This window comes from Microplitis demolitor, chromosome 5, assembly GCF_026212275.2.
Source record: "Microplitis demolitor isolate Queensland-Clemson2020A chromosome 5, iyMicDemo2.1a, whole genome shotgun sequence".
In the NCBI taxonomy this organism is placed as follows: Eukaryota; Metazoa; Arthropoda; class Insecta; order Hymenoptera; family Braconidae; genus Microplitis; species Microplitis demolitor.
The window spans coordinates 21,763,289-21,775,879 of NC_068549.1; the positions used below are offsets into that span (position 1 = coordinate 21,763,289).

The window sequence follows — 12,591 nt, forward strand, 5'->3', positions numbered from 1 at the left end:
TAAATTGCCACTAAAAATATTTTTTTTCACGAAATTTCAAAAGTATCCATTCTCACCCTGGGTATCCCGGCGCCTCTCAGCCTCTGTGATTAAAAATGAATAAGTAATTATGAAAAAATAACATAAATTAATCTTTCGGTGTATAAAAAAATCAGATACAAAAACATTAATCTACCCAGTAGGTATACACGGTTATATTTATTCTTATATAAAATTTCCCAGAATAAAAGCCGGAGATTTATTAAAACGTCAGTCTTCATTAATCACATTAAAGAATAATGAACTTGGTCTGTATATTAAAAAAAATGTAATACTACCGAAATTAGTTATTTATTATTTCGAATTAACATAAGATGTAATGTCATTATTAACTTTAAAAATATTCACCTAATGGCGGGTAATTTAAATTAAAAATTTTTGCGTCTACTAAAATATAGATTTTTAAATAAAATTTTAATTAGACATTACACAGTCTTAAAATGGTATTTTAATCCAGTTGGGCATTTAAATAAATCAACCCGGTATTTAACTATCGCTTGTTATTTTTTTTAAATTATAAACAAGTTTTATTTAATTAATTAAAATAAATAGATTTTAAAATCGATATCTAAATAATAAAATTTAATTTTTTTTAATTTTTTGAAATTTGGATATTTTTAATTCACTTTAAATGCTAACGAAATATTATCAATGAGTTATTAAAATTATTAATTAATTAAATAATCACGTGAATATAAACTGCTTACTATTTATTTATAAAAAAAGTTAAATATAAATATAATTTAAGCAAATACAGTTCAGTGCAGACAAACTTTTTAGTAAATATATATGAAGGCTCGTCAATATTTTAACGTAGTCAATATTTTATTCAAATACCTTCCGTTATGTAATTCCTACTTGTTCAATTTATGTATAACATTTTTTAAAAATTATGCGCCGGTTAAAATTATCGCGGAAGTAAAATTAAAAAATTTATTTATTCATAAATTTATAAAGAAACATTCAATAAATTTGTCATTGAATACTTCAATTCAAAAATACTTTAACAAAACACATAAATAATTACTATTTTTTTTTTTTGTAATGTCTCTCATTAATTAGAAAGAGCAAAATGAGCTCTTTGAAAATTTCAAAAAATTCAAATGGCGCGAAATTTTTTTTTGAACCCTTTTTATGGAGCAGAGGGGGAAAATGGGTCCGTTAAGAAAAAAGGACATATGTAATATTAATGCAAGCCCATTTTGCCCCAGGGGCTAATTTCGCCCCATTTTCCCTTAAACAGAACATTTTCTTATTTTCATTTTAAATATATATGTAAAATATACATTTGATAAAAGAAATTTTTTTTGAGCTCATGAAGACCCACATAAATTTTTTTTAACGACCCGATGATATTTGCACGCATCAATTATTTTGTTCGTAAAAAGTTTGAGTATTGGAAAAAAGTAATAAAAAATTCAAACTCTGATCCGCGTTTTTGGTAAAGGGTCCGTTTTGCCCTCGTTTCCCTCATAAAAAATCCCTGGGTGTAAAATATTGGATGACAAGTATATTTTAAAAATTCACTATTTTAATACATATATCATAGATTCAAGAGAGTAAGAGAGTTGAAGAGATGCTTTCAGTTGTCGCACAAATCAAATTTTTTTTGACCTTCTTCATCTCATGCTTTTTCCGTCTCATAAATCGAGAGCAAGCTTTTTTTATATATTATACTCTTACTTCACTCTCTCTTTACTTTTTACATACATACGAAAAAATAAAAAAAAAAAAAAATAGAGAATCCTCATACTTGTAGCATCAGCTCCTTTACTATTCAGATCTAATATTATAAATATTCTCAAAGTAAAAAAAAAATTACAATAATACAAAAAGATATTTTTTACCAATCACTTGGGAAATATGTTGACGTCATAATCAAATCGACGAGTTTTCTGCAAAAGATTTGTGTTATAAATCACATCATATTTCTCCATCTTCATGTTATTAAAAAATATATATTCAATTTTTTATCTCAATACCAAATTCATTGATCATTTTTTCGACATTTTTTTTTTTTTTCAAATTTCATTGCATTAACCCGCATGAAAATACCATATATGATAAATATATATAGAAAAATATATAATTAATATGGGACCATATAAGTGGCCAAAAACGATATATATTTTCATATATATAATATAGTAAGTTTTCATATAATTAATTATATACGTAAGTTTATAAGTTAATACATGTATTGTATATATTTATATTCATATATGTAAACTTATAAGTTAGCACATATATGTATTACATATATTGATAATTATATATGTAAATTTGTAAGCTAGCATACATATATATTCTGAACACATGTTTGAATCTTATAACAGAGAGAGAAAGACAGAAAAGAATAGATTTTATTTATTCTTACATATATGGGGAGACTTATATGCTTCTATATATCGAAAAATATATAAAAATTTATAAAGAATATATGGTTCATATATCGTGCCATATAATGATGAATTATATATGTATTCTTATTTGTTTCCATATATAAATAACATTTATTTTTAAATATATTAAAATTATAAGTCTTCGAATATATAAATAATATATTGAAGTTATATAAAAATATATGAAATTATATAAGAGAAAACATATATAAAAATATAATTAAATCGGCCAAAATCTATACATGGTTCTTTATAAGATTTCATGTATTATCACATATATTTATATCTGTAACATATATTTTTTAATATATGTTTACCATATATATTTTTATGCGGGAAATCACAGAAAATTATTACAGAGAATGATTTTACGATCAGTTGTCAAAAAATTTAATTTTATTAAGAGAATAATTACAATCCATATAAATTTTAAATTCAGTCATATTTTGAAATTTCTGACATTTTAATTTACCATAAAAAAAAATTATTTATTGATCATAAATTCAAAATTTATTTGAATATAAAATATAATTTTAATTATTATTCGAACTTTTTTTTCTTTTACTAGAATAATTTAAATACAATAAAAAAAACTTTTATTCTCGTACGTGAATTCTGGGATATTATTGGCAATTTCTCTAGGCTAAATAATAAAAAACTGAAACTACAGACGTGACATGAAATGAAATGGCGAAAGAACAAAGTCTATCAAAGTCGAAACTCGTAGAAAATGAAAACAAAGTAAAAACTTTAAACATTTCTGTATAATTTAGCTTCCATATCTCTATTTATAAACTTTCTGATTCATCGATTAACCACTTTTTAGACTGAGAAATATGATAACTTTGTGCACTTTCCTTTGGGTTTTTTAAATTTCGTACATCCATAAATATCACTTTCCCTGGGGTGCGTGAACACGTGTACAGTATTTATTCTCTCGAGTACTGGAGTACTCACACGCGATAGCAAATATAATATATATATACAAATACACTTTCCAATAATATATCAAACAGCACTATAGCGAAACATGTTTTTATTTATATTTCAGAAGCTTTTTACGTATTTTTCCCCGTGTCCTTTTCCCTATTTATATATTAACTTATTACTTTTATTATTTAATATAAAAATAATGTATTCTCATTCTTATTATTAATTTTTTTTCTGATAATAATTTCAAAAAAATTGCAAACTCGTATTTTATGCAGAGAGAAAAATTTCCATGTTTTCAAACTTAAATATCCCAGCGGTGTAAATTTAAACAGCTGAGCAAAACGGGATTTCTAAAAAAGTAATGGAATTTTGTGCAGTCGAATATGATGAACTTTTTTTTTGTCTTCCATTTGAAGTAATAAAACCAAATTTCCAATTTCTATAGAAAAAAATTTTTACCAAATATTTGGGCGGTCCATTTTGCCCACCCGGTCCTGTTTTACCCGCGCTTCCCTACGCATCCTAAATATTATCGAAATAAAATGACTCCAATTTAAGTGATCATAAAATTTTCGAAGCTCGTAAATTTTTTGAATTTGATAACAGAAATAGCTGCTGATTTACATTTTTATCACTAAATATTCTTACATTTGAATTATGTCTGTTAGTCATTAACATATTTTGCCGGAAAATTAAATTTTTTTATCGGGTTGAAGGTAAAGATTAATGTATGACTAATTGAATTTGAAAACCGGGAGAATAGAAAATATTAGTATCATATAATAGAAGGTAATTTAAAATTATGTATGCATTGAAATGTATATAATTAGAAACTTAACATTAAGATATATATATATTTATCAAGTCTTTTACAAGAATTCAACAGCAATAAAATTGCAAATGTTAAGAAAAGAGTCAGCATAGAAAAAAAAAATGAAAGGTAAATGCAATTCTTTTTTCTTGTGTAATTCTTCTGTGAATTCATAAAACTTTAAACAATTCGAGCGAAAAACTATCTACTTTTTTTTTTTATTCAATTTCCAAATGGTTTTTGAATGTTCAATTTACTGATAAGAAATTTTGATAAAATATTTCTAGATCAAGTAAATAAAATTCCAAATGTCACTTAATACCACAAGGAAATAAGTTTTAATTAAAGTTTACAGGGCAGAATTTTATCAATCGATTTGTTGAAAAAAAAAAAAAGAAAAAAAGTCGACATTTTTTCAGTAAAAAAAAATTTTGTGTAAATTTACTTTTTATCCGAGTTGAAATTTCTTTTATTTTACCTTCGGTTGTACCTCGAAAGCTTTGATAGAAATTCAGATATCTATACACCGGCATTTGGTATAATATAAGTAAGACTCTTGTTGAGAACCTAAAATCCTTTGGAATTCTGTAGAATAATCGTGAATGAGATTGTAGCTAAATCAGCAGCTTAGTCGCTGAAAAAAATTTCCAGTATCCTCTTGTATTACTTTTGTCTAAAAAAAAAAATGTTCAATAGACTTTACGCCGAAAAATTTATGGTAACAATTACAATATATTATGGGAATGGTTTCCATATCGTATGGTAACTGGTTTTCTGAAAATATCGATTACAGAAATGACACCTATCGATATCGGAGTAGTTCCCATAATATATGTTAATTATTTTCATAATATTATGGTAATTGTTCTTGTACTACTACAGTAACCATTACCATAATATTATGGTAATAATTTCCATAAAAATATAGGAAAAATTACCATAATATTATTGAAATATTTCACATATACTATGGGAACAGTTATCATAATGTATATGGTTTCCCATACGCACAGAGGAACCTGTGACTATGGGAATTATTTCCATGAGTAAGGTAATCATTACCTTCTGGTGTAAGAGTTTTTACCATAACTATAGGAATTTTTCCGATAGCTGTGGTCTTTTCCTAGAAATTATGGGCAATCCCATAATTTCAAATAAATATTACCATAATTTTATAAGCTGATATTTCATAAATGTATTAGAAATGGTTACAATAATATTCCCTCCGTAATCAGTACATAATTAGAATTAAATAATTAATATTTATTGGAACATTATAATACGCAGATTGAAAATTTTAAACTAATGATCTATTGATAAAGGGTTGATTAATGATCAGAGGTCTGTTAATCAAAATTTATGGACTCTTATTGTTTATAGAGGATCTACTAATTTTTTAATCGCTAGAATCAAGATAACATTATATTTAGTGATTATTATTAATATTAATTGTATTAATAATTTTTGGAAATGATAATCATAATTAGTAATTAAATAGTTGATTAAAAAATTTAATTAATCAATTTTCATGCGGTTCGATAATAACATTTGACGAGGGCTCGTTCGATTGAACTCATACTTTAATTAACGTAGTTTCGCATCCTCGATATACTTATACTCAAATTAATAAGTTATTATATTCCGATGAACCTGTAAATAGTTCGAAAAAAATATGTATTGAATATAATTTTGTTAGGCTTCCAAAGTAATTCTGCTATATTTTTTTTTGATTGAGAAATAATTATCATTATTGTCTTGTACTTTGAGTAATAATCGAATTTTTGTGTTTGCGCTGAGAAAATTTATAATTTTGTAAATTTAACTATCATTTATACTGCGCCGAAACTTATTGTGACTTTGTCTGTTTTTCGGATTGTTTATATTTTTTCTGTTTCATTTTATTATTTTTGTATCATTTAATTTTTTTCGAAAGAAAGAGATTATTCATTTCCTTACAGTCTATCCATTCGTAGGTTTATTTTTCAACGTTATTTTGTATCATTTAATTCTTTCTTTATGGTATAACCATTCGTAGGCTTATTTTTCTAAGATATTTTGTATCACTCAATTTTTTTTTCATGAAAATGGATTGTTCTGTATTTCTTATTATATTTCTTATTATTATATCCATTCGTAAGCTTATGAATCAAAAAAACAGCTAAATTAAAACACTTTATCAATAAAATACTTATACTTTTTCTTAGATTCATACTAGTACCCAAGCCGCCGATAGAGGGACAAATCATTTCGTTTGTTTCCACTGGTACAAAGGTTGCTTGAACTTTTAAGTACCGATGTAAGATCTGTGTCGGGACCGCCCGTCTGGGTGATAAATAAAATCAAAATAAAATGTTCTAAGCTCAGTACTTGTGAATCAAACTGAAATCAATAACTTCCTTCTTTTTGTTCTTGAAAATTTTCCATCTCACTCACGAGAAATTGAAAATTTCAAAAAATAGTTTTTTCGAATAACGTGAAAAAATGAACTGACCCGTAGGGTCAATCGTTTTCCATTTGTTTTTTTTTTTTTTATTAATTCAAAAAAATTCAATTTTCTAAAACAAAATCGAAATTTCATGCGATAATATAAAAAAATTTATATAACATTAGGACAAAACGTAAATTTAAAAATAATTAAATATAATTTTTTTTTTGACAAATTCAAAAAATTATAAAAGTATCACCTGTAAAATTTTAATTGTACGCTCCCATTTTTACGCGAAAGTTATCAAGTGTCATAATTGGAAAAATTAATAAAAATCACGTTTCAATGAAATTCATTTCCTCAACTTTGCTATTATAATCAGAAAAAAAAAAAAATGATAATAATACTGGTTCTAAAAAAGAAAAAATAATAATGAAAGTCAGTACTTACCAAAAGACCTTGCGGAGGGCTTTTAAGCTCTTGCTATACAGAAATAAGAGAAGAGATCTCCAAGTCTACGTGTTCAATCCATCGGGGATTTTCTTTCTCGTAAAATAAAAAAAATAAAAATGGATAAAAAATACATAAACAGAAGTCTGCATTTACTTATACAATATATGTATTTATATAATGTATATATATATATATATATATATATATATATATATATATATATATATATATATATATATATATATATATATATGTATATATATATATATTTTAGCCTACTTTTTTATTTTTCCTTATTTCAGTGCCAAAAAGTAAATATCCTGCAAAGTTTGCAAATTTACTTTTCAATATTTTGTATATCCACCAGTACTTTAATATCAAAGTATGTATATAATTTTTATTAAAAAAAAAAAAAAAAATTTTTTTCTATAAATATATGTCTTTATAATGCCAGTTAATTTTAATAAATGAATAGTAAAAATATTTCAAATTTGAACTCGCTGACTCGGTTGATTTTCATTTTAATGAGAAAATTCAAACCATCCAATTGGTCTAGTAATCGGCTAATATTTTGGCAAAATTCTTTTTTTTTCCGAAAAATCAACTCAAAAATGTTGGACAATATGGACGGATGGAAATTTTTTGAAAAAGTTTTTAAGTTTAAAACGATTACATTTTTTTTTCTTTTCGTTACTCGTTTCATAATTAATTGCATTATTAAATTATTGATATTTGTTTTAGTATCAAGGATACAAAAAGTTTGAACTAAAATAAAAAAGTATAAAGGATTGATTGATTAACTTTTGCAAACTCAAAGTTTGCAGTGATAGCATCTCTTAACTTTCTTATCAATCATTGGACACTAGAGTTCCGCAAAAAAAAAATCTATAGTTCGTATACACGTGAAAACACTCGATCTTCAATTTGACTCAATTAAAAAATAATAATAATAATAATAATAATATTAATAATAATAATAATAACCATATATTTTATCCCATAATTTAAAAAATTTTTAATTTCAACCAGGAGATATTTATCCTCATATATGAAAATATTTAATATTTTTATTAAAATAAATATATATCACAGTACATAGTGCAGTTACATTTAAAATATGCCGTGCATCAAATAGTCGTTTAAAGAATTCCATACCATAAAATTTTTTATTCATGAATGTAAACAAGAATATTGCACTGAGAAAAAATTTCTCTTCGGACAATTAAATTGATTTTGTTAAATTCTGCTAAACTAATATTAAATTGGGACAACTAAACTTTATTAGATCAACATAATCTATTTTGTCATTTTTAACAAATGATTTAATAGACTATATTTGGTTGATGTTAGTATTTCTCTTTCTACAATAATAAAATCATTTGGTGAAGTTAAGAATATATTTATTTGATAAACAACTAAATTATTTTGTTATGCCAACAAACCCCAATATTAAAGCAAAATATCATTAAACTAACTCTAATAAATATTACTTAGACACAATAATAAATATTCATTTAGAAAAAGTATATATATATATATATATATTTGTTCGAGGTTAATAAATATTATATTTAAACTTAATGATTATTGATTTAAAAAGTTATGGTGCTAGGCAGCACTAGCGGGAGTAGTTCGGTGCCCGCCACTAGATCGCGCCGACCACTTTTATTGTCCCTGGTAAGAAACTTATTTCAGAGGTATTATATTCGCATCAACGGGCCAGGTCATCCGATGTTTTTTTGGAAGTAAAGGATATCACATATTACGCTACTTGAATCTTTCCCTGAACAATTTGTGTCACAGTACAAAAAAAAAATATGTCAGAAGAATTTAAATATTCAATGATTTGATTTTCGAAGAACTATTCTATCATTTTAAAAATCGTATCCAATTATCATTCATTCATTCTCTAAGACTCACTAATATATTTCATTATTACTACTTCAAAAACTTTACAGCCAGTCAATTTGATTTTCTTATCAGTGTAGTAATAAAATTACTTACCACTAAAAACATAATTTTTTTAACTGTTTAGTACGGTCTTCTACTCCGCTTCCGCCAATTGTGTGAGTGTTGGTTACTCATGTGTTTCTCATACCCTTCTGGATATGCGTAATTTTTCTTACAAAATTCTCAGGAGAATCTTCCACCGAAGTTCTGCCGCCTTTCTGTATACCACCGCGTACTGTGGGCTTGGTCACTTGTGGAAAGAAACTGACAACATCTCGGACGTTATTGTTCGTGAGTGGAGCTTTGGCTCGCAGAACCATAAACACCTTTAGTAGGTCTCGCGATTAATTGCGGAAGTACATATTACTGAATATATTTTTCAGCAACTTGCGTTCCGCAAGCGCTCTGCTATTACCAGAAATTTTTTTTTGTACTATTTTCGATCCATGAATAAAAATATTTCGCATTCAATTTTCGAGAAATAAAATTAAAGTGAACATACATGTAAATTCATGAACAAATATGTACACAAAAAATAAAAATCAACAGTTCGAGATTTTAATTTAATTAGAATTATTCTTTTGCTAAAAAAAAAAAGTTAATTAATTATTGAAAGATTTAATTGAATATGTAGAACAAAATAATTTGAACAAGAATTCAAAGTATGTTTTCATAATTATTTGATCAAAGTGTACGCGTGCGCTTGTCATATTTTAATAAATAAAGTTTAATGGTTGGTAACTCAATAACGTTTATTAAACTTGGACCTCATTAAATTTTCTCTAACTTATATTTGATCGGTCATATGTGCACGTTTTTAGTTTTTAATTAATGTTAATTGCTGTAAATTTTTCATTTTCCATGTACCGAAAAAAAGTTTACTATGCATTGAAAATATTAAATTGAATCCTGGGTAAAATATTTCTACTTTGGCCGAAAAGGTTAAATATGATTGTAACTTTAAATTTTGTTCAATAATAAGGCCGAAATTTTACCGAAATCAAGCCGATGTCGGCGAATTTTATCGGAAGAAGCCGAAAGTCGCCCGAAAACGGGCCGAAATTTTAGTATTCTTAATAAAAAGCCTGAAAATCGGCTGATAAATTGAGTAAGCCTATTTTCCGTCATAGATTTTTTTTTTAAATAAAATTATTGAACTTGAAAAAATTTCAAGCAGATCAATGTAGAACTTGAAAAATTTTCAAGTTTTCGGTCATTTTTAGGCCGCCGTCAGTTAAATTTTGATCTTGTGTTTACTTGAAATTTTTCGCAGCCACTTTTCGGCCGAGAAAAAATTTTTCACTGAAAATCTGCACTGAAACTTGAAGTTCCAACGCAAGTAATCATGAAAAATTACTATAAAAAATTCGACTTTTCGCAGTCACTGTTCGGTTAAGGAAAAATTTTATTATTTGTTCCACTTGAAATTTTTTCACCCGGTAAATAAAATCAATAATTCGTATAAAAAAAATGGAAATTAAAATTGCTAGTTAATTGATATCGCACTTGATTGATTTAGAGCTGAAATAAAATAAAAAATTACAATTTATAGTTTAAAAAATTGAATTTTATTTTAAAAATCATAACAATTATTTTTTGCTTGAATTGAGATTACTGACGCCCTCGTAAAAATTCAGCTTTTGTAGTAAAGCATTCGAAATGAACAAAAAAAAATCCAAAACCGGAAACACATACGCTTTTTATCATTTCCATGATTGAAAAGATAAAGCGAAAAAAGGTAAAAAAAATACCTCAATAGGCGAAATAGTCCGCATGATTGTGAACGAGCAGCACAAAGGAATATCGATTTTCAGTTAATACTTTATTACAAACGTTAACATTAACATTAACAATAACAATTATTTTTCTTTCCCTCTAATTAAAAACTTTAATTTATCTCTTTTGTAAATTTTTCTTATTAATAACCCAATTTTTCAAATTTACATTAGACATTTTTAACATATACTTTTTACTACTCAAAAAATATGATAACCATAATATTTGAAGTGGGTCAGCTATATTCAGTAAAAATATAAAGTGGAAAATTCACCTTGGATACTGAATAGAATATTACTTATATGTATATTATATATTTATATATATTTTTTCTTATTTTCAGATATAAAGCAATTATGAATCCACTGCGTCAGAGAATGAGTCGACGGAAAACGTTATGTATAGCCATAGTAATATGGGTATTCTCAACGTTGCTTTCAATACCGAATTTAATATTCTATAATATATATACTGTCACTTTTCCAAATGGTATGGTGAGAGTAGTTTGCTATAGTGATTGGCCAAATAAAGATGATAACGAATTCAGTTATGATGAATACATGTAAGTTATTTATTTATTTATTTATTTCTATATATATATGTATGTATAAAAACTATATGGGTGACGGAAAAAATATAAATATAAGTATGTCTTTGGGAAAAATATCTTAATTGAATATCAATATATTCTTAGAGAAAATATCCTAAACAAATCGGCGAAAAAAAAAAAATTATATTTTACGTGTATGATATTCTGTCGGAATATTTCGTTCGGAGATCGATAGTGACTGTCATATATATGCATTACCATGATACCAACATCGTAATTTCAGTTTCAGTGTATGTATGGTCAATCGAAACAAGCTAATTTCAGCTCAATGCCGCAGAGAAATATTAGCGTATGCGTGAATTGCGAATGCCTTCAGTCAGAGGACAGAAACAAATAATATTTCTGCCCGATACATGGAAAAAATAATAGTGGAAAAATTACAGTTTTAAATATCAGCAAAGTCCCTCTACTTCGAAACTGTAAAAATTACACTATTTCTGAGACGCAGCAATTATTTAGAAATTGTTACAGATTCATATGACTTTTTTCAGTCCTTAATAGCGTTTCATTCATAATAAAGTATCATTCAACTAAAAATACATTAAAAACTGTTGAATTTGGTATCTATGATCGTAATTACTTCATTACAAAAAGTAGTCTCGATTATTACAGTGGAAACTATAATACTTTAAGTTTTTTCAACGAACGCCCTGTTTCTGCACTAAAAACTGAAATTTTTCCAATGCTCTCTTTTCCGTGTGAAAGCCAATTCCACTCTTTATTTCAGCTCTGATACTTGCCATTTGTTTATTAGTAATTTCAGATTACTAATTTTATTTATGTAATTGACAGTTATGACTTTCTGATTGTTTTATAAAAATTAGTGTAAATGACAAACAATACATATTTTTTCTGCTTAAAATATTACTGTCGATTTTAAAATTACCGTTAACAATTTTCGAGTAACCACACTGATAAGGGTCAATTTCTCTTATTCGCTCCGAGATTTCGTAAATAAAAAATTAAAAGAAAAATGTCCCTTTCGTCCTCTGTTCCTCTGTTTTACAACAAATATGCACTTAAACCCAGAACAGTAATAAGAAGAAAAAACAATAATAATATTAATATATGTCATATATTTATATATATTTTATATCTTGAGATCTTCATACTTCTAATTGTTTAAGGGAAAGAAAAAAAATGTTTTAGATAAATAAAAATAAATAGAAAAATAATAAAGACATAACGATAG

At 25.8% G+C, this 12,591-nt stretch overlaps 1 protein-coding gene across 6 annotated transcripts in view; it reads left to right on the forward strand.

Annotated features, from left to right (window-relative positions):
* The window catches only part of LOC103579347 (tachykinin-like peptides receptor 99D), a 128,572-nt gene that overhangs the window by 101,318 nt on the left and 14,663 nt on the right, over nt 1–12,591 (forward strand). For all 6 annotated transcript variants that reach the window (XM_053739163.1, XM_053739162.1, XM_014444650.2 and 3 more), the window contains one exon: nt 11,133–11,351. In XM_053739163.1, coding sequence (XP_053595138.1) covers nt 11,133–11,351 — 219 coding nt within the window. The remainder of the gene's footprint in view (nt 1–11,132; nt 11,352–12,591) is intronic.